Here is a 26,721-nt window from a genome sequence, read left to right as displayed (position 1 = left end):
AAGGAAGCACAGCAGGTCAAGCAGCATCAGAAGAGCAGGGGAGTCGATGGTTCAGGCAAAAGCTCTTCATTAGTAATCTGCTGAAATTCAGGCAACTGCTGATTTAAGCTTTTCTAACAAAATCCTACAAGTTCAATTGTTACCTCTCTAATTAATCCAATGTTCTTCCATTCACTATTAGGTCACCTGTGGATGTAATTTACTGAATTCGTTTTCAATGACACAAATATTCTGTGAGCAGAATATAGTTCCTATGTAAAGGCTTTTTGTTGTTGTAGATAAGTTCCGTTTGGAACGTTGCATTAATGTATTAAATGACAATAAAAAAGTCTTGCCACCAACAGAAACCAGAATGTCACAACCTTTCATTTGTTGTTTCCATCATGGTCCTGCTTTTAGCTAATAAATGTAAGCATTATAATCAAATGCTTAAACATGAAGTGCCTTTAAAAGGAAGCTTAGTCTATTTCCTCAATTATTATCCCCAAACAAAATTTTTTTTGCAGTTTGCAGTTCTCCATCTTTATAATTATGATTTTCCTCAGACAGCATGTTGATCCTGTTTTAATAGAACTTAGAACAATAGAGCGCAGAACAGGCCCTTCGGCCCTCGATGTCGTGCCAACTTGTAAACTAATCTAAGCCAATTCCCCTACACTATCCCATCATCATCCATATACTTAGCCAAGGACTGTTTAAATGCCCCTAATGTGGCTGAGTTAACTACATTGGCAGGCAGGGCATTCCACGCCCTTACCACTCTCTGAGTAAAGAACCTGATCTGACATCTGTTTAAATCTATCACCCCTCAATTTGCAGCTATAGCCCCTTGTACAAACCGATGTCATCATCCTAGGAAAAAGACTCTCGCTGCCACCCTATCTAATCCTCTGAACATCTTGGATGTCTCTACTAAATCCCCTCTTAGCCTTTTTCTCTCCAATCAGAACAGACTTAAGTCCCTCAGCCTTTCCTCATAAGACCTTCCCTCCAGACCATCCTGGTAAATCTCCTCTGCACCTTTTCCAATGCTTGCACATCCTTCCTGTAATGGGGCAACCAGAACTGTACACAATATTCCAAGTGTGGCTGCACCAGTATTTTGTATAGTTGCAGCATGATATTGCGGTTCCGGAAATCAATCCCTCTACCAATGAAACCTAACGGTATGCCTTCTTAACAGCACTACCAAACCTGGGTGGCAACTTTCAGGGATCTATGTACATGGACTCCAAGATCCCTCTGCACATCCACACTACCAAGAAACGTTCCATTGACCCAGTATTCTGCCTTCCTGTTATTCTTCCCAAAGTGAATCACCTCACATTTAGCTGCATTGAACTCCATTTGCCACCTCTCAGCCCAATTCTGCAGTTTATCCAATTCCTCCTGCAACCTGCAACATTCCTCCACACTGTCCACCATTCCACCGACTTTAGTGTCATCTGCAAACTCAATAACCTATCCATTTATAAAAATGACAAATAGCGGTGGTCCCAAAACAAATCATTGTGGCACACAACTAGTAACCGGACTCCAGGCTGAATATTTTTCATCAACCACCACTTGCTGCCGTCTTACAGAAACCCAGTTTCTAATCCAAACTGCTAAGTCACCCTCAATCCCATGCCTCCGCATTTTCTCCAACAGCCTACCATGTGGAACCTTATCAATGGCTTTACTGAAGTCCGTGTACACCAGGTCAACTGCCCTATCCTCATCCACATGCTTGGTCACCTTCTCAAAAAACTCAATGAGATTTGTGAGATACGATCTGCCCTTGACGAAACCATGTTGACTATCTCCAATTTTGTGAAAAATTGATTGAGTTAATGTCTGTTTTATATTATTTGCAGCAATTGTAACTTTTTGACTGAGAAATTTGATGGATTAAGCCCATTGTGAACCAAGACTGGGTCAAAGCACAAAGAATTAGTTCTTCAAGTCTTTTCCACACTAGAAAAGCATTCCCAATTGTCCTTTAGAATTTATTTCTGCAGCTGAGCTGTCACAATAGACAAGGGAACAATATCAGAGGACTCACAGCCAGCTAATATAATTTCTATATATATGTACACAAGGAAAGAACAAGTCCAGGGAGGTCAAACAGCAACTGACTTAGACTCCAAGAATTGCACATTTAAACAATTTAATCAGTTCCGATTTTAGTCATTTGACAAGGAACAACACTTCAGGTATTGAGGGCCTATCTTAGTGGGCTAATTAAAGACTGTTAAGCTAACAATGTAGCTTTATCTTCCCCATTAGAGTTTCCATTGCAAGGTGATGAGATAACTAAAATCTGTAGTGCTCATTTTAGCGTTATGCATCTTTCTGTTTTCCTGTGTCTAGAGCTAGCTAGAATTAGATAGCTTGTCTCCAAGTCCTTTGCATCAGCTTCCAATGTAATGTCGATATAATGCAGTTGCTTCAGAAGCTTCTGGGAATACAATAATGTGATCAGCCTTACCCATTCTCAGTCCAGTAAAGTTGTACATTTTGTAAAGAAATAAAATATGGTGTACAGATTTCTTTTCATGCTCTCTGGCCATGATAGAAATAAAACTGAAAATTGCAGAAGGAGATAATTTGGATCTCTGAAAAGTCTTTGATAAAACTATGCATAGTACACAAATTACTTTTCAGAGGACGTGTAGTGATGTGACAAGTAATGGAGAGCAATCTTGTTATGAAACAGAATAGACGTTAGAGATAATTACTCAGATTGGTAAATGGCGAGAATTGATGGTGCCCAGCTGGTTATCATTTACAGAAATGATTTGGAGTCAAGAACTTGAGTTTAAATATATTAAGATTCATTTTCAAGGAGGCTCTTCTGATTGCTGTAATTTTGGAAAGCCCCTAGAAAAAAAAGTGTTAACACATTGGGCAGTAATGAGCAAATATTGAGCAAGATTGTGACATCAGTATGTCTTGGATGTTACTGGGAGGTTAGCTGATAGAATTATCCAATAATACGGCACAGGAGATCATTTTGCCCATTGTGTATGAGTTCACTGGATGAACAAATTTGTTCTTCCTTTGCCTGCAGTTTCTTTCCTTCCAAACACTTATTCAATTTCCTTTTTTTGTTTAAGTAGCTGCTTCTATCTTCTTTTAAGCAGTACATTTAAATTCACAATTCACCCTGTAAAAACAGAAGTTTCATTCCACCCCGGTACCTTACATCCACAATTTCTGGTTAGCTCCAGAACGTTGCTGTATTAACTTGATTAATTTAACATATCTGACTTATCCTTTTCCATCTCCGAACAATCCAAGTTCTCCAGGCTCTTCAAAAGACTGAAGTGCCTGATTGTCAGTACAATTCTAGGAAGATCCTTCCTGAACATGGTGCTCAAACAGTACTCCAGCTGAGACCTAACCTATGTTTGATAAAGATTTAGCTTGGTTTCATTTTATTTTGTCTCTATGCCTGACCTGTGTTTCAGGTCATCTGCTACTAAAATCCCCATTCATATCTTTTTCCTTTCATTAGGTTTAATGATTCCAATGCAGTCCTGGCTGATCTCTCAAGTTCTAACCTTCTTAAATTTGAATCTATTTCTTAATATGAATCAAGTTCCTTTCTACTTTCACCTCTGTGCTCAATGATCTATAATAGTTCCTAGACAAGAACATAAGAAATAGGAACAGGAGTAGGTTGTCCAGTCATTCAAAAAGATTATGGCTGAGGATCACAAAGTACATATTCCAGCATCTGCAGTAATTTGCTCCTTCAAGATCATCGTTTATCTGCCCAGGCCCTGACCCTTATTTCACGCCATCTCCTCACAGCTTTCAACATTTTGAAATTTCAAGAATTACCTACCTTCTCTTGAAATCCTTTCAGTGATCTCCTTCACAACTCTCTGGAGTGGAATCACAGCTATCCACAACTTTCTGAGAGAAGAAATTCTTCTGCTTTTCAGTTTTAAATGAGGGCCCTTTTATTTTGTAACTAGTTTTGAAATCCCCCCCATTAATTTAGTTTAGTTTATCAAATACCTTGTATCTCGTATTAGAACTGCTATAAAATCTTTTCACCCATTAGCATCTTGCTTATCTGTTCTCATTGGAATTTTAGTAGTGTCCTCCATGATAAAGACTGATGCAAAAAATTGCTTTCAATTATTTACCATTACCCTGTTCCCCATTACCTTGTTCCCCATTTCCCTGTTCCCCATTACCTTGTTCCCCATTTCCCTGTTCCCCATTTTCCTGTTCCCTATTACCTTGTTCCCCATTTCCCTGTTCCCCATTACCTTGTTCCCCATTACCCTGTTCCCCATTTTCCTGTTCCCCATTACCTTGTTCCCCATTTCCCTGTTCCCCATTTTCCTGTTCCCCATTTTCCTGTTCCCCATTACCTTGTTCCCCATTTCCTTGTTCCCCATTACCCTGTTCCCCATTTCCCTGTTCCCCATTTCTCTGTTCCCCATTTTCCTGTTCCACATTACCTTGTTCCACATTCCCTGTTCCCCATTACCCTGTTCCACATTACTTTGTTCCACATTACTTTGTTCCCCATTACCCTGTTCCCCATTTTCCTGTTCAATTCTCCAATTGCATCTTCCAAGGATTCCACTCTAACTTTAGCTACTGTCTTTTTATATAACTGTGGAAGCTGTAACATTTTTAAAAAAAATGTTATACTTCATGACAGTTTCACAGTCAATCTTCTCCCTCTTTATTTTATCATTATTTATTTTTTTTTAATCATCTGCTGCTTGTTCTTAAAAAAAAACTCAATCCTCTGGTCTAAGACTTAGTTTTTGATTGACACTCTCCTTGACTGCCTTTGTTAACCAAAGGTGATTCAATCTTCTCATCAATGCTTTGATCAGAATAAGCTTTTGCTTAGCAACTGTTGCTGTGAAATATCTACTTAAAATATCTGCCACTGATCATGCATTGATCTTCCCCTTAGTCTATTTTCCCTGCTTTTACCATACATTAGAGATTGCCCTTGTGAAGTCGAAAACACTGCTTTGAAATCTGATTTACTTACCAACTGAATTTGAAATTCTACAGTGTTACATGATGGTCGTTATCTTCAATTATGAGATTTCCTGTCAATCCTACCGCATTACACATGACTAGATCTAAAATAACCTACTGTGACATACTGCACTAAGAAACAATCTATGAATTACTGATCAAATTTGTCTTCCACGTTTTCCTTGCCCATCTGATTTGTCCAGTCAATATACAAATTACAATCACCGATGGCTATTGTGGTGCTTTTCTAACATGCCCCCATTAATTTCTGATTTATACTTTGTCCCACAATGCAACAATTTTTCAAGGTCATATAGATGACTCCGACCCATGACTCAGATCCCTTGCCTTCCCTTATTTTCATGTATCGTGGTTTTTAAAAATTCATTTATGGGATGAGGGTGTCGCTGGTTAGGCCAGTATTTATTGCCCATCGCAGAGGGCAGTTAAGAAACAATCTGGATTATATGTAGGCCAGACCAGGTAAGGATTGGCAGTTTCCTTCCCTAAAGGACTTTTGTGAATCAGATCATTTTTTCCTGACAATCAGCAATGGATTGTCATTATTAGATTCTTAATTCCACACTTCTTATTGAATTCAAATTCCACCATCTGCCATGGCAGGGTTCAAACCAGAAAAATATTTACTAGATCTCTGGATTAACAGACCAGAGGTAACACCACTAGGACGTCACCTCACCTATGCGTATTGTGCCTATATCGCTAGTAACTACAACACTGATAACTTCCTTTATTAACAAAGCTACCACACCTTCTTTTCCATTTTACCTATTTATTGAAACATCAAAATGTTGAATATTGAGTTACTTTGCAACATATTTCAGTAACAACTTTCAAGTTAGATATTACATAATAGTATCAAGGATAAGGAATGTCTTAATTTTAAAAATTCTCATCCTTGTTTTCAAATCCATCCTTGGTGTCAGCTCTCCCCATTTCTGCAATCCTGTCCAGCCCCACAGATAGCTGAGGTATCCAAGTATCCTGGGAGATATTGACATTCATCAAGCTCTGCCACCTTGAACATCCCCAGTTTTATTCACTGCACCATAGGTGGCCATATCCTTCGCTGCTCAGAACCTAAACTCAGGAATACCCTCCCTACACCCTCTGTGCTTCATTTTTCTTCTTTGATAATTTCTGTCAATCATACTGTACCTTTTGGTCATGTGACTTAATATCTCTTAATGGCTTGATGTCATACATTGTTTTATAATATTCTTGTAAAGCATTTTACAAAGTTCGATAAAGGTGTTGTGAGTTGTTATTATCAATAAAAAACAATTACCTTGGATGCCTTCTTAATGCCCTTCTTTAGTTGTCCTAACACCTTCAAGAGTCCACTGCTAGGTTTCCCTGTTCTTACACCCTACTTAAACTGATATCAATTAGTTTACATTCATGAAATTGAGAAGAATTTGCACTTTGCAACCAGGTGCATTTCATTATGATAAAAATGCTATGTAAATGTAAGCTGTTGTTTTTGCAACATATCTACCCATTTTACCCCACATTATATCTTCCTGAAGTTTGCTATTACACTTCCAAGTTTTTGTGTTCCCTAAAAATTTTGAAATTATTTTCTACATACCCAGGTTCATGTAATTTATCCATGTGTGGATGTATACATAAATAATGCAGTAATCTTAATATTGATCCCTAAGGTACACCACAGCATATTTCTCTCAAACAACATTTCACCATAATCTGTTTCCTATCCTTTACATTTTGCATCCATGTTGCCACTGAATCCTTAATCCTATGAGCTTTAATTTTGTGAACAATTTTATTGTGTGATAGTTGAAAAGTTTGCATACATTTCAATAACAGTACCCTCATCAACCTCTCTGATGCCTGTGTAATTTTATTTATATGACTGATTTGTTGGTGAAAATCATGCAACTTTATCTTCAAAAAAGAGATGTGTCAGAATATGTCATATAGGATGAATGAGATAAACGTTCTTAAGATATTTTGTTCATTCATTGTTCATAAGTTTGTATCGTTCATAAGAACTCCATCTCAATACCATGTGGGCTGATCCACTTCAAAAGTTTCAAGAAGGTAGCTCACTCAAGGGCAACTAGAGAATGGCAATAAATGCTGGCCCAGCAAGTGCAGGTTCATAGCTCCTTGAAAGTGGAGTCTCAGGTAGATAGGATAGTGAAGAAGGCATTTGGTATGTTTTCTTTTATTGGTCAGTACTTTTAGTACAGGAGTTGGGAGGTCATGTTGCGTCTGTACAGGACATTGGTTAGGCCACTTTTGGAATATTGAGTGCAATTCTGGTCTCCCTCCTATTGGAAGGATATTCTGAAACTTATGACCATAAAACATAGGAATGGAGGTAAGGCCATTTGCCCCATCGAGTCCACTCCACCATTCAATCATGGCTGGTGGGCATTTCAACTCCACTTACCCGCACTCTCCCTGTAGCCCTTAATTCCTTGCGAGTTCAAGAATTTATCAATATCTGCCTTGAAGACATTTAACGTTCCTACCTCCACTGCGCTCCGTGGTGATGAATTCCACAGGCCCACCACTCTGGCTGAAGGAATGTCTCATCATTTCCATTTTAAATTGACTCCCTCTAATTCTAAGGCTGTGCCCACGGGTCCTAGTCTCCCCACCTAACAGAAACAAATTCCCAGCGTCCACCCTTTCTAAGCCATGCATTATCTTGTAAGTTTCTATGAGATCTCCCCTCAACCTTCTAAACTCTAATGAATACAATCCCAGGATCCTCAGCCATTCATCGTATGTTAGGCCTACCATTCCAGGGATCATTGTGTGAATCTCCACTGGACATGCTCCAGTGCCAGTATGTCCTTCCTGAGGTGTGGGGCCCAAAATTGGACACAGTATTTTAAATGGGGCTGAACTAGAACTTTATAAAGTCTCAGTAGCACATCACTGCTTTTATATTCCAACCCTCTTGAGATAAATGACAACATTACATTTGCTTTCTTAACCATGGGCTCAACCTGCAAGTCAGCCTGTAGAGAATCCTGGACTAGCAATCCCAGATCCCTTTGTACTTTGACTTTATGAATTTTCTCACCGTTTATAAAATAGTCCATGCCTGTATTCCTTTTTCCAAAGTGTAAGACCTCACATTTGCTCGCGTTGAATTTCATCAGCCATTTCTTGGACCACTCTCCTTAACTGTCTAAATCTTTCTGCAGCCTCCCCACCTCCTCAGAACTACCTGCCTGTCTGCCTAACTTCATATCATCGGCAAACTTCACCAGAATGCCCCCAGTCCCTTCATCCAGATCATTAATATATAAAATGAACAGCTGCAGCCCCAACACTTGAACCCTGCAGGACACCACTTGTTACTAACTGCCATTCCGAAAAAGAACCTTTTATCCCAACTCTCTGCCTTCTCTCAGACAGCCAATCTTCAATCCGTGCTACTAGCTCAGCTCGAACATAATGGGCCCTTACCTTACTGAGCAGCCTCCTGTGAGGCACCTTTTGGAAGTCTAGATAGATAACATCCACTGGGTCTTCCTGTTCTAACCTACTTGTTACCTCTTCAAAGAATTCTAACGGGTTGGTTAGGCACAACCTCCCCTTACTAAATCCATGCTGACTTGTTCCAATCCGACCTTGCACTTCTAAGAATTTAGAAATCTCATCCTTAATGATGGATTCTAGAATTTTACTTACAACCGAGGTTAGGCTAATCGGCCTATAATTTTCCATCTTTTGTCTTGATTCTTTCTTGAACAAGGGGGTTACAACAGTGATTTTCCAATCATCTGGAACTTTCCCTGACTCCAGTGATTTTTGGAAGATCACAACCAATGCCTCCACTATTTCTTCAGCCCCCTCCCTCAGAACTCTCTGATATAGCCCATCGGGACCAGGAGATTTGTCAATGTTTCGACGCTTTAGCCTTTCTAGCACTTTCTCTTTTGTAATGGCTAACATACTCAACTCTGTCCAGAGTCTTCTTAATCATTGGGATATTACTCATGTCTTCCACTCTGAAGACTGATGCAAAGTACTTACTACGTTCTTCAGCTATTTCCTTATTTCCCATCACTTGCCTTCCTGCATCAATTTGGAGCGGCCCAATGTCTACTTTTGCCTCTCGTGTGTTTCTTATGTATTGAAAGAAACCTTTACTGCCATTTCTAATATTACTGGCTAGCTTACCTTCATATTTGATCCTCTCCTTCCTATTTCTCTCTTTGTTATCCTCTGTTTTTTTTTTGACTTCCCAATTTTCTGATTTTCCAGTATTCTTGGCCACTTGATAGGATCTCTCTTTTTCTTTGATACTTTTCCTGACTTCCTTTGTCAGCCATGGTTGTCTAATCCCCTCTTTCTCCCTCGCGATAATCTTTCTTTTCTTTGGGATGAACCTCTGTACGGGCCCCTCAAAGATCAGCAAGACGGCCTTTATGTGGAGCTGCAGAAAATGGGAGAGATACGAAATGAGATTTTGCATCAGTATTTACTGTGGAAAAGGATATGGAAGATATAGACTGTAGTGAAATAGATGGTGACATCTTGAAAAATGTCCAGATTACAAAGGAAGAAGTGCTGGACGTCTTGAAACGGGTAAAGGTGGATAAATCCTCAGGACCTGATCAGGTGTACCTTAGAACTCTGTGGGAAGCTAGGGAAGTGATTGCTGGGCCGATGGGTCTGTTTCCATGCTGTACATCTCTATATCTCTACAACTCTACACCCAGAAACTCCTGCCATTGTTGTTCTACTGTCTTCCCCACTAAGCTCTGCTTCCAGTCTATTTTCGTCAATTCCTTTCTCATGCTCGTTATTTAACTTTATTTAACTGTAACACCATTACATCCAATTTTGCCTTCTCTCTTTCAAACTGCAGACTGAACTCTACCATGTTATGATCGCTGCCTCATAAGTGTTCCATTACTTTAAGATTTTTTATAAAGTGTGGCTCATTACAGAGCACTAAGTCCAGAACAGCCTGTTCCCTTGTGGGCTCCATCACAAGCTGTTCCAAAAAGCCATCCTGTAAGCATTCCATAAATTCCCTTTCTTTGGACCAACCAGCAACATTATTCACCCAGTCAATTTGCATATCAAAGAACCCCATGATCACGGTGACCTTGCCTTTCTGACATGCCCTATCTATTTCCTGGTACATCTTGCATCCCTGGTCCTGACCACTGCTGGGAGGTCTGTACATAACTCCCATTATGATTTTTTTGCCTTTGTGGTTCCTCAACTCCACCCACACAAACTCCACATCATTTGACCCTATGCCATTCAGTGCAAACGATTTAATTTCATTCTTAATTAACATGGCAACCCTGCCCTGTGTTTTTGATAAGTTGTAAATCCTTGGATGTTTAACTGCCAGTCCTGAACCCCCTACAACCATGTCTCTGTGATGCCTACCACATCATAATCATTCACGATGATTTGTGCCATTAATTTATCTACTTTGTTACGAATACCACGAGCATTCAGGTAAAGCATCTTAATGCTAATTTTCTTATCCACATGATTTCCAACATCTCTATTAATATGTCCTAAGTTATCGTTCCTTTTTGCTTCATTCCTAGTCCGCCTTGAACTTAAACCCTACACCCATGCTAACCTGTTGCTTATTTTTCTACTTGACTCCATACTCCCCATTGCTTTCCCTTTCCCCTGACAAGTTTAAAGTCCAGTGACCACCTGATTTATCCTTTTCCCCAGAACACTGGTTGGCTAAACTTGAAAGGGTTCAGAAAAGATTTACAAGGATGTTGCCAGGGTTGGAGGATTTGAGCTAAAGAGAGAGGCTGAATAGGCTGGGGCTGTTTTCCATGGAGTGTCGGAGGCTGAAGGGTGATCTTATAGAGATTTATCAAATCATGAGGGGCATAGATAGGGTAAAAAGACAAGGTATTGTCCCTAGGGTGGGGGGAGTCCAGAACTAGAGGGCATAATTTTAGAGTGAGAGGGGAAAGATTTAAAAGGGACCTAAGGGGCAACTTTTTCCATGCAGAGGGTGCTGCAAGTATGGAATGAACTGCCAGAGGAAGTGGAGGAGGTTGGTACAATTACAATATTTGAAAAGGTATATGTATAGCAAGAATTTAGAGGGATATGGGCCAGGTACTGGCAAATGGGACTAGATTAATTTAGGATATCTGGTCAGCATGGATGATTTGGACCAAAGGGTCTGTTTTTATGCTGTACATCTCTATGACTGTATAACTCTAAGTGACGCCCACATCTCATGAATGATTTTTAAAAATGTATTCCCACATAATGCCAGCAGATGGTGATAATGTGTAATAAAATTTTATTACACAGTCCTAAATTCACCTGAATGTGAAGCAGTGCACAATTCAATGATCAGGTTCTCATTACAATTCAGTTTTAACTAAAACCAACGTGATTTGAAATAAAATTAACTGTTGACAGTCAGAAAGAACATTTGGTGACCACAGTCTGTTGCAAAATGGGCTTTTACTACAAATTCTGATGAGTTGTTTGTACAGGACGTTGGTTCGGCCACTTTTGGAACATTGTGTGCAATTCTGGTCTCCTTCCTATCAGTAGGATGTTGAAAGGGTTCGGCGGAGATTTACCAGGATGTTGCCAGGGCTGGAGGATTTGAGCTTTAGGGAGAGGCTAAACAGGCTGGGGCTGTTTTCCCTGGAGTATCACAGGCTGAGGGTTGACTTTATAGAGGCATGGATAGGGTAAATAGGCAAAGACCTTTCCCTTGGGTAAGGGAGTCCAGAACTAGAGGGTATAGGTTTAGGGTGACAGTGGAACGATATAAAAGAGACCCAAGGGGCAATTTTTTCACACAGAGGGTGGTGCGTGTATGGAATGAGTTGCCAGAGGAAGTGGTGGAGCCTAGTACGATTGCAACATTTAAAAGGCATTTAGATGGGTATATGAATAGGAAGGTTTGGAGGGATATGGACTGGGTGCAACAAGTGGGACTAGATTAAGTTGGAGATATCTGGTCAGCCTGGACGAGTTGGAACGAAGGATCGGTTTCCGTGCTATGCATCTCTATGACTCTGTGACTCTATAACCTTAATTTTGTATATGTTTTGTCTATAATATGCATACATCTGGGGAAGTCACTTTCTAACTAGAGCTCATTAGTTGTCTAATTTTACATCTGTATATTACATATAGATTACAATTACAAGGGGAGGTAACAGCCTAGTGCTATTATTGCTGGACTGTTTATCCAGAGACCCGTGTAACGGTCTGGGGACCTGGGTTTAAATCCTGCCATAGCAGTTGGACGAATTTGAATTCAATAAAACTCTGGAATTAAAAGTCTACTAATGACAATGAAACCATTGCTAATTGTTGAGGAAAAAAACCCATCTAGTTTACTAATATCCTTTAGGGAAGGAAGCAGAATCCTTAACAGGTCTGGCCTGCGTGTGATTCCAGACGCACAATGTGGCTGACCCTTAACCACCCTCTGGACAATTAGGGATGGGCAATAAGTGCTGGCCTAACCAGTGACACCCTCATCCTGCAAATGAGTACAAAAAAGGCCATTTATCTTTCATTCTATATTCTAAGCAAGGCAATTACTTTTGTGCCAAATCTTAACAAATACCAACATCTTGCAGTGAACACATTTTATTAAAACAGAATAGCATTCTATAAAAAGAGAATTCCGCGCCCCAGCCTGTGAACTACCTAGGTCAATGTAAATAGACTTAGCACTTTGTTCTTTAGCCTGCAATGCACAAGCATCACCTTTCCAAAACTAAACCTTGCAACGTCATACAGAAATGAAATGCTGATTCCCTGATCAGAAAATTACTTTAATACGTGGTCCATAAGGGTTTATGTTATTTGTCAGTGCTGTCATTTTCTAATGCCATGACCGTGTCCAAAGATTGACTGAGAATCTAGACTCCCTGAGAATGCTCTACATCCCACCAGGACAGAAGTTAAGATTTCAAGTCTGCAATGATTCAGTGACAACATAAAAAAATGCACTGAAGGTTGCACTAAAGAATGTTTCAAGATATAAACTCCATTCATTACCTTTTTCACTACCAAGTCCTTATTCTGTAAGCAGTTGATTTCATTTCATGTTCAAAATTCTAGTCCACCATGCCTAAAACCACATGATCTAAAAGCACAACCTTGACTCTTGGGAGGAAGTTTCCAGTCATGCTCCAGGCTATAACTTCTCCCAAAAATATTACCATTCTATAACAGAAAGCTGTATCACTTCCTGAAAAATTAAATCTAATTGCAAACCAGTAAAAGTTAGCAATAATTTAAAAAGCTTTGTGTTTTAATTTAAAAGTTGATAAAATCATATGCTTTAATATGAGTTTCATGTCACGTGCATCATCCTTTAAATACATAGTGTGAATAGCTATCCAAAACTGCCATTGTTCTTTGAAAGTCAGATTGAAAAGACATGACAAATAAATCAACGATCCTTGGCTTTAAAATAGAGCCATAAGAATACAAAAGCATGCAAGTTATCATAAAATATCGGTTAGACCTCAGCAGACATATACAGTTGTGGATGTCACATTTAAGATTGATGCCAAGGATGGTGGACATGGTACCGACATTAAATAGTAACCACAGAGATGGGGACTTCTGATGTCTGAACTGAATTGTTCTTTTAAAAACGATTTCACGGATGTGGTGGGTCAAATGGTCTTCTGTGCTATGTTACATTAAACTCAATCCTTATTAACTTTTTTTGCATCAAATACTAGTTTTAGTCATTTGTTAAACTGTAAAAGGTCAAAATTCCTGTCAAAGATTTAAGTGAACAAATCTGGGTACCCATTTTATACCTATACCAGCCTTTTTTTCCTCTGCAGAATTACAGGAGAACATGTTCATTGATACTGTTTTAATTAAAGCAGTCAATAATATTGCAGGCTGTACTGAAAAAAAAGAATAAAACGCGGATGCACAGCAGGCAGCCATTATTGAATAACTTTATTCACACCTTCACAATAGTGAGGGCAACAGAGAGAGCAATACACCATTATGCTCAGAACTTCCAATGTACCCCACTTCCTCCCCAGTTTAAAGCAAAACTTGTAGATTAAAATGAAAAATGATACATGCACGAGTTCCTAGAATACAATGTTTAAACCATCAACAATACCTGAAACTGTTACAGATTTGCTTGCATTTGTTTTTACTGTAATCACAGACATATGGCTGATTCTGTGTAATTTCACAAATGAAAATTGCTTCGCTTTACATCAGCATGTCTTTGTTTCTTGATAAATGGAGATATTTTTATCAATAAGAATTTATTCCTTCTTCCTTCCTACCTACCTACTTTCAATTAACCTATCTAACTTCTTTTTCTTTATGACTAAATATCTCTTTCAATTTCCATCATCTTCTGATTAATTCTTCCCTCTCAACATCTCCAGTGTGTCGAATCCCAACTCTATCAATTCCACTTAATGGTTGGTGTAGTGACATTGTTGATTGGTCTTAATCAAAGACCCTGATTCACTTTGCTCTACTAACGGATACTGTGATCTCATTCAATACTTTGTGACTCTCATTTATTTCCTTTATAATTCCCATTGGCAGGAATTTGGACAATGAAGTGCCTTATGCTCTTCTTCTGCCAGATCTTCATACTTAATAACATCAATTTCTGTTTCCAAATCCTACGCACATTCAAAGGTTTTCCAAACTAACATTAGATCTACCATGACTGTGAGTTGGCACATCACGATGAATCAGAGCTTTACCAGAACCTGAGACATTATTGTTTGCTCCACTCCTTGCAAACTGCCTGGATCTGACTAGTTTTTCCACAGACATTCATTTGGATTGGACATGGTAATGTTTTAGTTATAGGCTGTCAGAAATTGGACACACTGCAAACATGGCCAGGAACGCACTGAAATACAGAGTACTTACCTTGTTGGTTCAGGGAATGAGCTCTTTTGCAACCTACTGTGCCATTGCCATTACTATAGCCTCCTACTGCAACAGCTTATTGCCTTTGCTCAAAACCTTGGCCTGGATCTTATTGTTCTTGAGGTGTCCCCTGAACAAAGATTTATTTCTAAATTCCAACAGGGAGATTCTTTGATTTGAGAACCCAATCTCTCTCAACCTCACTCATCAACAGTTTCCTTTGGTGGAATACAACTCTTAGTGCATTCTCATTTTTAGTTAGGTCATGGCGAATTCAGAATTTCTGCATATTGTATTGATCTAGGGTTTTGGGACAGCATTGTATAAAAACGACATCAAACGCATTTGGCCCCAGCATGGAGATACAAACATTTCCTTTATTCACTTTTAGCCAAATGTGCCGCCTTCATTCTTGATTACATCAGCCCTTGTTACTTGGCTTGAACTCCTCCGTTGTTTATGAATATGTCTTCAGTACCTTTTGCTTCAATTACATGGTGTAAGGGCACACTGGGTACCTGAACATGACATGCACAAGGAGCAATCTTTCAAACTGCCTCAAAATCAATTTAAAATTCCAAAACTGTCGACTCTGCTGCTCCTCGGATGCTGCCTGACCTGCTGCACTTTTCTATTGTCACACATTTTGACTCTGACTCTCTAGCATCCACAGTCCTCACTTTCTCTAAATTCCAGCCTAGTCTTGAGACCATTACTATTGTGTGTTGCACTGAGTCATGTAGAGTCACTGAATGCAGCCATTAGTGACTAATTTTATTTATACCTCTCCAACAGAGGAATATAATAAATGCTCATATTTTTCCCTATATGAGAATTAACAGCTCTGTATTAGAGCCACGGTCAAAATCAGGGTAGCCAAGGCTGAGGCTAGCATTTCACAAACTTTTTGCCAACTTGATCTCATTTTAAAGTTTTCACATTTTGTGTGACACTTTTTTTGGGAGAAAGAGGGTTAAAAAGACGAAGACATCTTTTTACTGGCTGTGATATTGGTGCAAAGCTCAGAAAACAAATGATTCAGCCATCCCAACAGAAGAAAACATCAACATTTATAGATCTCACAGCTGTCAAAACTAGGTCTGAGTTCCATTGTGCATTACCACCTCATAGTCTGGATTCCCAAAGCAAACCCCCATCACCAAAGTGAGGGGTCTGACCCATAGTTCAGATATCCATGGTCTAGGCTGCTGCAAATTCTGGTTTGGAGTCACAGGTGGATCACCACTTATCCAGACTGCCTCTATTTCAGATTTTATAATTCCTGAAGCACTTCAAGAACCTCAAAACTATTGGCACATTATTCACTGGCTTAGCTTTCTTACCTGTGAACTCAAAATCCTTTCAACAAGGACATAATGTGCAGTATTTAGTTTGCAGCACGCGTCAGATTGCCTCTCCATGCTTTCTTCACCATCACTTGCAGCACTTTAATCAACACCACAAAATAAAACTGGAAGATCATGGGAACTCCGTGAGCTACAAGTCACACGTCATCCCCGACTTGCCATTCCTTCAATGACAGGGGCAAAGTTTTGTAAAGCTGAACTGCAGCAAGTCAAAGCCACCAATGTCTCAGGGAAACTGGAGCCAAGCAATAAATGTGCCATCACCCACATCCCTTAAATCGAAGGCAGGATCTTTCTCTTCTATATCTTTCTGCAGAAAAATGCTATCACCAATTGTTTCAGCCCCCCCGCCCCCTTTCCGTGTTATAAACCAATGCAGATATACCCTTAAGCATGTTTTTCTGCACAAAAATCAGTTACACCATTTAAATGAGTTGTGCACCTTTACAGAAGATATGTATCTATTTGTTTTACAATAAAATTGACCACTATTCTACAGTCTTGTTGCTTCATGGACTGAGATTTTCTCTTCACCACACTCCAACTGAGCAGAGATCTCATAATTGCCCTTCCAGTTTGAAAGTTCATTGTACTTAGGCATTTTTAATACAACTACATAAATATAGTACTACACACTTCTAATTCCCAGTGGTTTGGACAGTACCGGATGTGAGTAAGACAGCAGAGTGTGGAACTCAGGAGAAATCAGAAAATAACATGGATCTGAGAATTTTGTGCCAAATCTTTTGATGCCTACAATCGTATCATCACCATGGAATCAAGAGATGAAGTTTTAAATCACAGCTTCTGTCACAGCCTTCTTAGTGTTGCTGCTGGGCAAAGACACTGAGGAAAAGAATGGGAGTGGGGCAAGGAGACAAACATACATATATAAAACAAAAATCTGTGGATGGTGGGAATTTTATATAAAGGCAATTGCTGGAGAAACTCAGGTCTGGCAACATCTGTGGAGAGAAGAGTTAACATTTCGAGTCCAGTGACCCTTCTTCAGAATTGTTTTAGTTCCTCCCATCACTTCTGAAGAGTCACTGGATTTGAAATGTTAACTGTTTTCTCTCCACATATATTGCCAGATCTGTTGTGTTTCTCCAGCATCTACAGTTCTGTGTCTTATAAGCACAGCTTTATCTCCTTGCCCCCCTTCTATTCCTTTCCTCAGTGTCTTTGCCCAATCATCAATATCACTCCTACTGTCTTGTAACATAGCTGATCTTAACCAAATCAACCAAAACCTCTGAACATGTACACATGGCTCTAATCCATTCTCAGTGGACTTCACTCAGTGATTAAAAAGGTAGTTTAGGCATCTCTTGTCCTAATTCAGATCCTTGCCTGTCTATGTACCACATCAAGGTTCTATTTTACACATTGTCTGGTTAGTTTTCACAGTTCCTATGAAACTCTCTCAGATTCCTGGTAACCAATAAAACAATGGCAAGTGCTTTAAGGTATGTGGGTGTTATAGAGTCACAGAGGTCTACAGCATGGGAATAGGCCCTTCAGCCTAACTTGCCTATGCTACCCAGTTTTCATAAACTAGTCCTATTTGCCTGTATTTGGCCAATATCACTACATACCTATGCCAACCATGTACTGGTCTAAATGTTTCTTAAATGATGAAATTGTGCTCACTGCTACCATAATCCCTTGCAGCCCTTTGCAGCAGATACTCACCATCCTGTGTATGAAAAAAGTTGCCCTTCTGGACCCTTTTACATCTCATCACCTTAAACCTATGCCCTCAAGTTTTAGGCTCCTCTATCAGGTGGAAACGCTATTGGCTAGCCACCTTACCTATGCCTCTCATGGTTTTATATACCTCCAAGGACAACTCAGTCTCCAGGGAAAAAAGTTCCAGCTTATTCAACCTCTCCTGACAACTCCAGTCTTCCGATCCAGGTAGCATCCTAGTAAATCTTTTCTGTACTCCTAGTTTAATAATACCCTTTCTGTAGTCAACCAGAACTGCATGCAGTACTCAAAATGTGGCCTCACCAACATCTTGTACACTTGCAACAAGACAACCAAACTCCTGTACTCAATGCTGTGGCTGGTGAAAGCAAGCATGCCGAAAACCTTCTTCATCAGCCTGTGACTGCCCTTTCAAGGAGCTACGGACCTGTACCCCTAAATCTCTTTGTTCTATAACACTCCCAGATGTCAATCTGATATTTTTCGTGCAAGTTCCCATTGCTCTGAATAGGACCCATGTGACTGTTTAATATTAAACCTGGTTGATTTCTTTAATCTTTTATCAAAGAAGTTGAGGTGATTTTTGTTTCCTTGCTTACTTGTGCAGTCTTGGATGTTGTGTGCAAACTATCGTTTCTATGTTACAAATAATTCATTAGCTGCAAAGCACCTTAAATCCTCCAAGGATGCAAAGCGAACAAATAGGTGCAAACTCTTTGACTGCTAGATCAAATGCAAACATTTTCAAAGTCCAATATTTGGTTCAGAGCAATATTCTGCAATTTTAATATCCTAGAATGACATCATGCAGTGCTGAATTCACAATGCTTAATCCATCGTGTAGATTTCATTTGCTAACATTTTGTGCACAGAGTTACATCCACCTTTTACACTCCTAGATTATCTAGCTCTATCAAAAAGCTTGTGTAAAAATGCACACTCTGTTTAAAGAATAATTGGTTACCTCCTTTTACACCATTATTTATACCAGATTCAATTGTTCTAAATGCCACTAAATTATCTGCTTACAAAGTTTGCCACATGTCCAGGATGAAAACAATCAAATCCCTGGCCCAAACTGCAATAAAAGTGTTTTAATAAACTCCATGCTGACCAGTGGTCAGCAAAGTGACTATAGCATTTCTTCCCCCCAACAGTAGTAGCAGGTTCCAGCAAACAGTTTTCATAACCCTAACTCAGGAGCAGTAAAGTGTCATTTAAATTAGTGCATGGTTAATGTTGAGATTGCCAATTGACAACATATAATCCAAGACTGCCAGGGATACCAACATTTAAAAACCTTCAGAGCTTACATACTGGAACTAATCACTGGTGGGGATAGGACTTATGGATTATGAAAGACTGTTTTCTTTCCAACCTGAAAAGAAATTAATAGACACCTTCATTCCCATTTCCTAACCATCCCACCTCATTCTCAACAGCCCTCCTAAATTCTTTAAATCACCTTCCCAAAACTGACCTTGACTGCACATTTCTCTTCAGAACCCCACCCACAGTATTTATAAGACAGAGCTTCCAAATTATAGCTTTCTCCCAATGGTGCTACATTCATGTACCTGAACACTATATTCTGTACTCTTATTAGCCTGATGTACTTGTGCAAGATATGATTTGGCTGGTTAGCACGCAAAACAATACTTTTCACTGTATCTCAGTACATGACAATAATAAATCAAATCAAAATCAAAGTTTAACTTAGGTATTGAGGAACTTTATGAGGCAAGATAGAGTAGGTTGGGCTTGTACACACTGGAGTTTAGAAGAATGAGAGATCCTCTGGGGAAATCGACAAGGTAGATGCTGACTAATAGCTTCAACATGGGAAAGAGTCTAGGGCCAGGGAACATCATTTGAGTTTATATGCATGCATATGGGTGGGGTGAGGCAGTAGTAGTGGTCATGCAGTTAAGAGAGATGAGCAGGAATTTCCTCTCAGAGGGTAGTGAATCTGCACTATTCTTTGCCACAAAAGGCTGTTGAGATTGGGTTGCTTGCTAAGAGCATTTGAGGCTGAGATGAACAGATTTTTAATTTTTAAGGGAATCGAGGGTTATGGGGAAAGGTAGGAAAGTGGATGGGGAGTAAATTAGCTATGATCTCAGAATGGCAGAGCAGACTTGAAGGGGTGAATGGCATACTTCTGCTCCTACATCTTATGCTTTTCCTTCCTTTCCAAATGCTCCATGTTCACCATGTAGCTGCTGTTCCTAATCACCACTAGCTATTTCCATTGGTCTTTAGTATTAGAATGCCATCTATTTCTCCTAATGTTTTTTCCAGTACTGCCATTTCCAGCCTCAATTCCCATGCTTAGTTTGTATCCCTCCCAAAGCTCAAGATTTCTCCTGCCACATCTCAAATTTATCATGAGCATATCTAGAAATGATAATTACTAAAACTTAAGTGTTTTGCCGTCTCTCCATCAGTCCTGTTCCACTGTCACACAAAAAAAGCAAATAGCATATGTTGAGTCAAATTACATTTGCCCAACAAATGGAACATCCTTTGTCTTTTGCTTTTGTATTCTGGCAAATAGCAACTCAAAACAAGAGTACACTAGCAAATAGTCAATAATCAAGGACAATTTAAAAATCTCACAAAATAGTGATCACAATTTAAATTTGAACAGCAAAAAATTCCCATAATGCTTTACCACAATTTCACTTATTTGGCTAACTTAATAAATTACATAGCATAAAAACAAGAATGTGCAATCCAGTTTGATTTTTCATTGACCTGAGCATTTGCTAAGAGCAAATAGCCACTGAGAGCAGTTACATCTTGGGACCTTAAAGGGACCACAAAATTACACACAACACTGCTTTAGCAGTGTAACAGTTTTAAACGGAAACCCCAAGCAACGTGCGCAGTAGCACAGGTGCTCTGCTGGTATGGTTGCCTGAAACATTTTATCCTGCATAGATGCTGCAAGGTTAAAGACAAAATAAGAATTAAAGTCAGAATTGTATGTTATCTCTCATCGTCTTACTCACTTCAAGGAGGCAGGAAAAACAGCAAAGGACTAGAAATGCCTTGCACATTCACTGCATAGATATCTCCTTCCCCAAACTCAAAAAGCTGCTTTGCATTTGCCGGAAAACCTTTTCCTCTAGGTTCCCCAGCTCTCTGCAGTATTTTCAATTAGCGCATAGTGAAATAAAGAGCTTCAACTTTTATTTTAGGCGAGTCGCCCCCAAATCATTTATTTGAATAGTTTCTGAAACAAGTTGCTCACCAAGCTAAGAAAGGCCATGTGTAAAATTCAAAACAAGAGCTCAGCAGCTGCCTACTCTCTAAAGGGACTAACACTCTTTAATATCAACACCCTGTTTATCAGAAGCAGCTGTACATTAGCAACTGCAAACAGGAAGAGGCTGGACTTGTGTTTTGCTCCTTATGAAACTGCCGCACTAGAGAATGCATTACTAGCTTCGCACACCCACAACTGTTTCTAGACAAAGATAGCGCATTATTGAAGAGCTATTGTTTCTGCAGAGATATTTTATTTAAACCACTTGACACATTGCAATTTGGCTGCAAGATCGGTTTTCAGACTTCAAAAAAATGTATTGGTACTGGAATTCACTTATTAACCAACAAGAAGGTTCATTGGCCAGTTTCACTCTTGCCGCAGAATGCAAATATTTGACCATGTCTGAAAGTTCAAATCAGTTTTAATATCTCATGGAATGTCTGTTGGTAATTATTACTACTGTTGCACCTCAAACATTTGTTTCCACATTAAAAAAAACATAATCAGCACATAGCCACAACTATCTAACAGACTTGTGTGCTGGTATAAGAAAGCCACATAGCCATCAACAGGTTTGAGATTTCATAGAAATTCACTTCATGAAAGATTACATTTCCAAAAGTACAAAAGCAGAGCTCTGCTGTTCTTCCCACAGTGCATTGAGAGAAATAAGATTCAATCCATGACATTTAAAATCATTATATTTTCATGCTTTCAACTTGCAAATATGGATGTAACTTTTCCAGTTTGATACAGCAGTGGGCCCTTTCTGGTTGGGTGTGCAATATTCCAGTACGTAAATGATGGGTTCCTCAGATATGCAGTATAACAACTTTCAGACCAGACCTACTCAGTAAGTCTGAAGTCTCATCACCTTACAGAGGAACATGACTGAAAAGGTATGACACAGATTCTCCATTGTGGGTCCTGCGTATTGCCTCAGCAAGGATCATCGATATATCAATCACCTGAAAGGAAAGAAACCAGACTAAGTGACTTTGTATTCAATACATTACTCATTCTTTCACATTAAATCCAAACAAAGGTCAATCTTACCCGAACTTTTGAGCAAATAGTCATTTTTTCTTCTTGCGGAATGGTGTTTGTAACAACAATAGCTTCAAAAGCAGCATTGTTTATTCGACTAATGGCAGGGCCAGAGAAGATACCATGAGTAAGGATAGCATAAACTTTGGTAGCACCAGCAGACAGCAATCTGAAGAACAAAACATACACTGGTGACTTAAAAACTGCAGCCACACTACACAAGGTATTGCAAAGATATTTAAAACAAAAAAAAAAATCCATAAGGTTTAACAGACGTGTTTAACATTCTGCATGTTTTGTGTTTGTTACCAGAAATCAAAGCTCACTGTTTACAAACAATGGTGCACTTGCTTTCAGGCAGTGATCAACAAGGTAAATGGTTTATATTTCCACTTTCTTAGCCAGAACCATCACTGCTTCTATTGTCACACGTAAATAACCTGATCAGGGAACCAAATGCAAAATTCTCAAGTTTGTTGATGTCACAAAACTGAGCACGATTGAGAATTGAGAGGTAGCAGCAAGGATGCTTGAAGGTGATTTAGACAAGTTGAGAGAGTAGCACACAAATGGTAGATGCAATACAATGTGGCTAAATGTGAAGTTCTACACTTTAATGTGAAAAACATTTTTAAAAGGGTATTATTTAAATGGTGATACATTGGGAAGTGCAATGTACAACGGCATCGGAGTGCTTTTATACACCAGTCAACTCAAGTAGAACAGGCAAATTATATACTGGTCTTCACTCCAAGAGGATTTGAATTTAGTAGGGGTGCAGTTATACAAGGCATTGGTGAGACCACATCGAGAATACTGCGTGCATTTTAATCTCCCTATATAAGAATGATGAATTTACTGTAGAGTCACTGCAGTAGGACGGTCACTACACTGATACCTGCTCTATGAAAACAGATAGGTTCAATTGGATACTTACTAGAATTTTAGAAGCAGGAGGGGGGACCCGATTGAAATATATACAATTGTAATAGGACTGGACAAACTAGTTGCAGGGAGAATGTTTTCCCCAATTGGGAAATTTAGAATCAGAGGGCAGAGATTAGGATATGGTGTAGACTACTTAAGATCTGGATAAGGAAATATTTCTTTACAGAGTACTGAACCTGTGGAATTCTCTCCCACAGAAGGCTGTCAAAGCAAAGTCACTGAATGTACTTGAGAGAGATAGACACATTTCTAGCTTGTGAAGGCATCAAGGGGCCTGGATTGGTAGGAATATGACATTGAGATACAGGATCAGCCCTAGTTCTTCCAGAGTGGCATGTCAGAGGCAATCGAATCAGACACCCAATGGCTGATCATAAGAAGCAATCCGTTAGAGTAGTAAGAGAACTTAGTAAAATTAAAACCATACTTATTCTGGATTTTCTGAAGTGGTAAGCTGAAATAGTTTAAACACTATTTTAGTATCAGTATTAGTACAACCATTAAGGACAGCTCAAGACTTCAACAGTAGCCCACAAAAGCAGGAGTGACAATTTAACATGAATATAATGTACTTATTTTATTCACTCATTGGATATGGGCATCGCTGGCTGGCATTTATTGCCAGTCACTATTTGCCTTTTAGAAGGTGGTGGTGAACTGCCTTCTTGAACCACTGCAAATCATGTGCTGCAGATTGACCTACAATGCCTTTAAAAGGAGAGAATTCCAAGATTCTGACCCAGTGACAGTGAAGAAATAACGGCATTTCTAAGTGAGGATGGTGAGTTGCTTGGAGGGGAACTTACAGTTGGTGGTATTTCTATGTATCTGCAGCTCTTGTCGTTCTGGATGGAAGTTATCATGGGCTTGGAAGGCTCTGTCTAAGGATCTTTGAATTTCTGCAGCACATCTTACTGTACACACTGCTGCTATTAACTGTCAATGGTGGAGGGAATGGAAGCTTATAGATGTAGCGTTCAATCAAACCGGCTTTGTCTGGGATAGGGGCAAGCTTCAAGTATTGTTGGAGCTGCACTTATCAGGCTACTGGGGGGGGGTATTCCATCTCACTCCTGACAAGTGCCTTGTAGACGGTGGAAAGACTATGGAGAGTCAGGCGGCGAGTTACGCACCATAATATTTCTAGCCTCTGACCTACTCTTCCAGCCACTATATTTATGTGGCAAGTCCAGGCGAGCTGCTGGTCAATGGTAGTGTAGCCCTCAGGATGTTGATTGGGTGAGAATGATGGTAAAACCATTAAATTTCAAAGGAAGTGGTTAGATGGCTTTTTTTTTTAAACTGGAGATGCCTGGTATTTGTGTGGTGCGAATGTTAGGTGCCACTTGTCAGCCCATGCCTGAATATTTTCCAAATCATGTTGCATTTGAACATGGACTACTTCAGTTTCTCAGAACTCAAATACTCAAACATTTTGCAATCATCAGTGAATATCTCCACTTCTGACCTTATGATGGAGGGAAAGTCATTGAAGACGCAGCTGAAAGATGGTTGGGCCTAAGACACTACCCTGGGAACTCCTGCACAGATATCCTGGAGCTGAGATAATTGAACTCTAACCACCATAACCATCTTTCTGTGTACCAGATATGACTCCAGCCAGCAGAGAATTCCTCCCCTTAATACACATTGATTCCAATTTTGCTAGGGCTCCTTGAAGCCACATTCAGTTGAATGCAGCCTTGATGTCATGTGCTGTCACTCTCATCTTCACTCTTCAATTCAGCTTTTTTATCCATGTTTGAACCAAAGCTATATGAGGTCAGGAGCTGAGTGGTCTTGGTGGAATCCAAATCAGATGTCACTGAGTAGATTATTGCAGAGCAGATGCTGTTTCATAGCACTATTGATGACACCTTCCATCCCTTTATTGAGAGTAGTCTGATGGGACAGTAATTGATTGTTTTTTTTTATATATAGTGGAAAATACCTGGGCAATTATCCACATTATCCTCAAAGAATTATCCACATTGTTGAGTTAAGATGCCACTGTTGTAACTGTACTGGAACAGATTGGTTCAGGGGAGTTGCAAGGTCGGTACAGTGGTTAGCATTGCTGCTCACAGCACCAGCGTCCCAGGTTTGAATCTAGCCTCGGTTGACTGTCTTTGTGGAGTTTGCACATTCTCTCCGTGTCTGCGTGGATTTCCTCCAGGTGCTTCGGTTTCCTCCCACAGTCCAAAAATGTGCAGGTCATGTGAATGGGCCATGCTAAATTGCCCGTAGTGTTAGGTGCATTAGTTGGAGGGAAATGGGTCTGGGTGGGTTACTCTTCGGAGGGTCGGTGTGGACTGGTTGGGCTGAAGGGCCTGTTTCCACACTGTAGGGAATCTAGTCTAAAGGTCCAGAGCACAGGCCTTCAGTACTATTGTTGCAATGTTGTCAGGACCCATAGCCTTTGGAGCATCTAGTGCCTCCAACCATTTTATGATATCGTGTGGAGTGGATCAAATTGGCTAAAGACTGGCATCTGTAATGGTGGGGGCCACTGGAGAAGGCTGAGATAGATCATCCACTCAGCACTCTGGCTGAAGATTGCTGTGAATGCTTCAGACTTACCTTGTGCATTCATTCATATTTCTGACTCTATCACTGAGGGATGAAGATATTTGTGGAACCTCCTTAAGTTGTTTAATTGTTTGCTACCATTCACAATTGGGTTTGGGAGGACTGCAGAGCTCACATCTGATCTGCTGGCTTTGGGATTGTTTAGTTCTATCATGTGCTGCTTATGCTGTTTGGCAAGCAATTAGTTCTGCAGTGACATAATGTACCTTTTAGGAGCAAGGAATTGTCCCCATTGGAGTAAATGAGATTTAGAAAGTTCCAGATATAATTCAGTGGAGATTTTTCTGTACTGCCACTTTATAATTTTATAAGTTCCCACAGCACGTTATTAACCAGATACAATTTGGGTAAAGTTTGATTTTAAAAAGTTCTTTCAGCAGAAATGGCCATCACTGACAAAAACAATTCCTAACTGACCTTGAATGGAATAGTTTGAAGTTCTGGAGTTATGTGAAGGCCAGACCGGTAAAGATGGCAAATTTCCTTCCGTAAGGGACATTAATTTCATTTTACTGAGATGAGCTTTTAATTCCAGACTTTATTGAATTAATTTTAATTTCACCATCTGCCACAGTGTGATTTAAACCTGTGCGCTGAAAGCTGGACTATTCCTCTGGAATAATAGTCCAGTGACTATAAAACATATTCCCATTACGATTCCCAGGAAGTTATCTGCATAGGACAGTCACCATGGAAAAGTGTAAAACACTGGGTCCTGTATTTCTTTATAAATTCTACACATTTTATTTTGTTTAAACAAATGATTTGATTTTTCAGCATATCGAGAATCCAGATCTTGCTCCTTTTCCTTCTGTTTAGGATCCATGACGCCACTTTTAGACTCTAGAGATCCATTTTGAAATAAGA

General features: G+C 39.6%; 1 protein-coding gene across 1 annotated transcript in view; it reads right to left on the bottom strand.

Moving 5' to 3' along the window:
- Positions 1-13,947: 13,947 nt before the first annotated feature.
- LOC122555490 (ribose-phosphate pyrophosphokinase 2-like) overlaps positions 13,948-26,721 on the bottom strand; it is a 45,279-nt gene continuing 32,505 nt past the window's right edge. Inside the window, exons 6-7 of the mRNA XM_087992959.1 lie at positions 22,327-22,486; positions 13,948-22,238 (exon numbers count right to left, since the gene is read on the bottom strand). Of these exons, the coding sequence (XP_087849085.1) occupies positions 22,146-22,238; positions 22,327-22,486 (253 nt within the window). The 3' untranslated portion in view covers positions 13,948-22,145. The remainder of the gene's footprint in view (positions 22,239-22,326; positions 22,487-26,721) is intronic.

This window comes from Chiloscyllium plagiosum, unplaced genomic scaffold, assembly GCF_037043375.1.
Source record: "Chiloscyllium plagiosum isolate Xiang-an unplaced genomic scaffold, Cpla_swu_hap1 HiC_scaffold_12, whole genome shotgun sequence".
NCBI classification, from domain to species: domain Eukaryota; kingdom Metazoa; phylum Chordata; class Chondrichthyes; order Orectolobiformes; family Hemiscylliidae; genus Chiloscyllium; species Chiloscyllium plagiosum.
The sequence above is the reverse complement of the archived record's forward strand: the minus strand, read 5'-3'. Positions and strand labels throughout refer to the sequence as shown.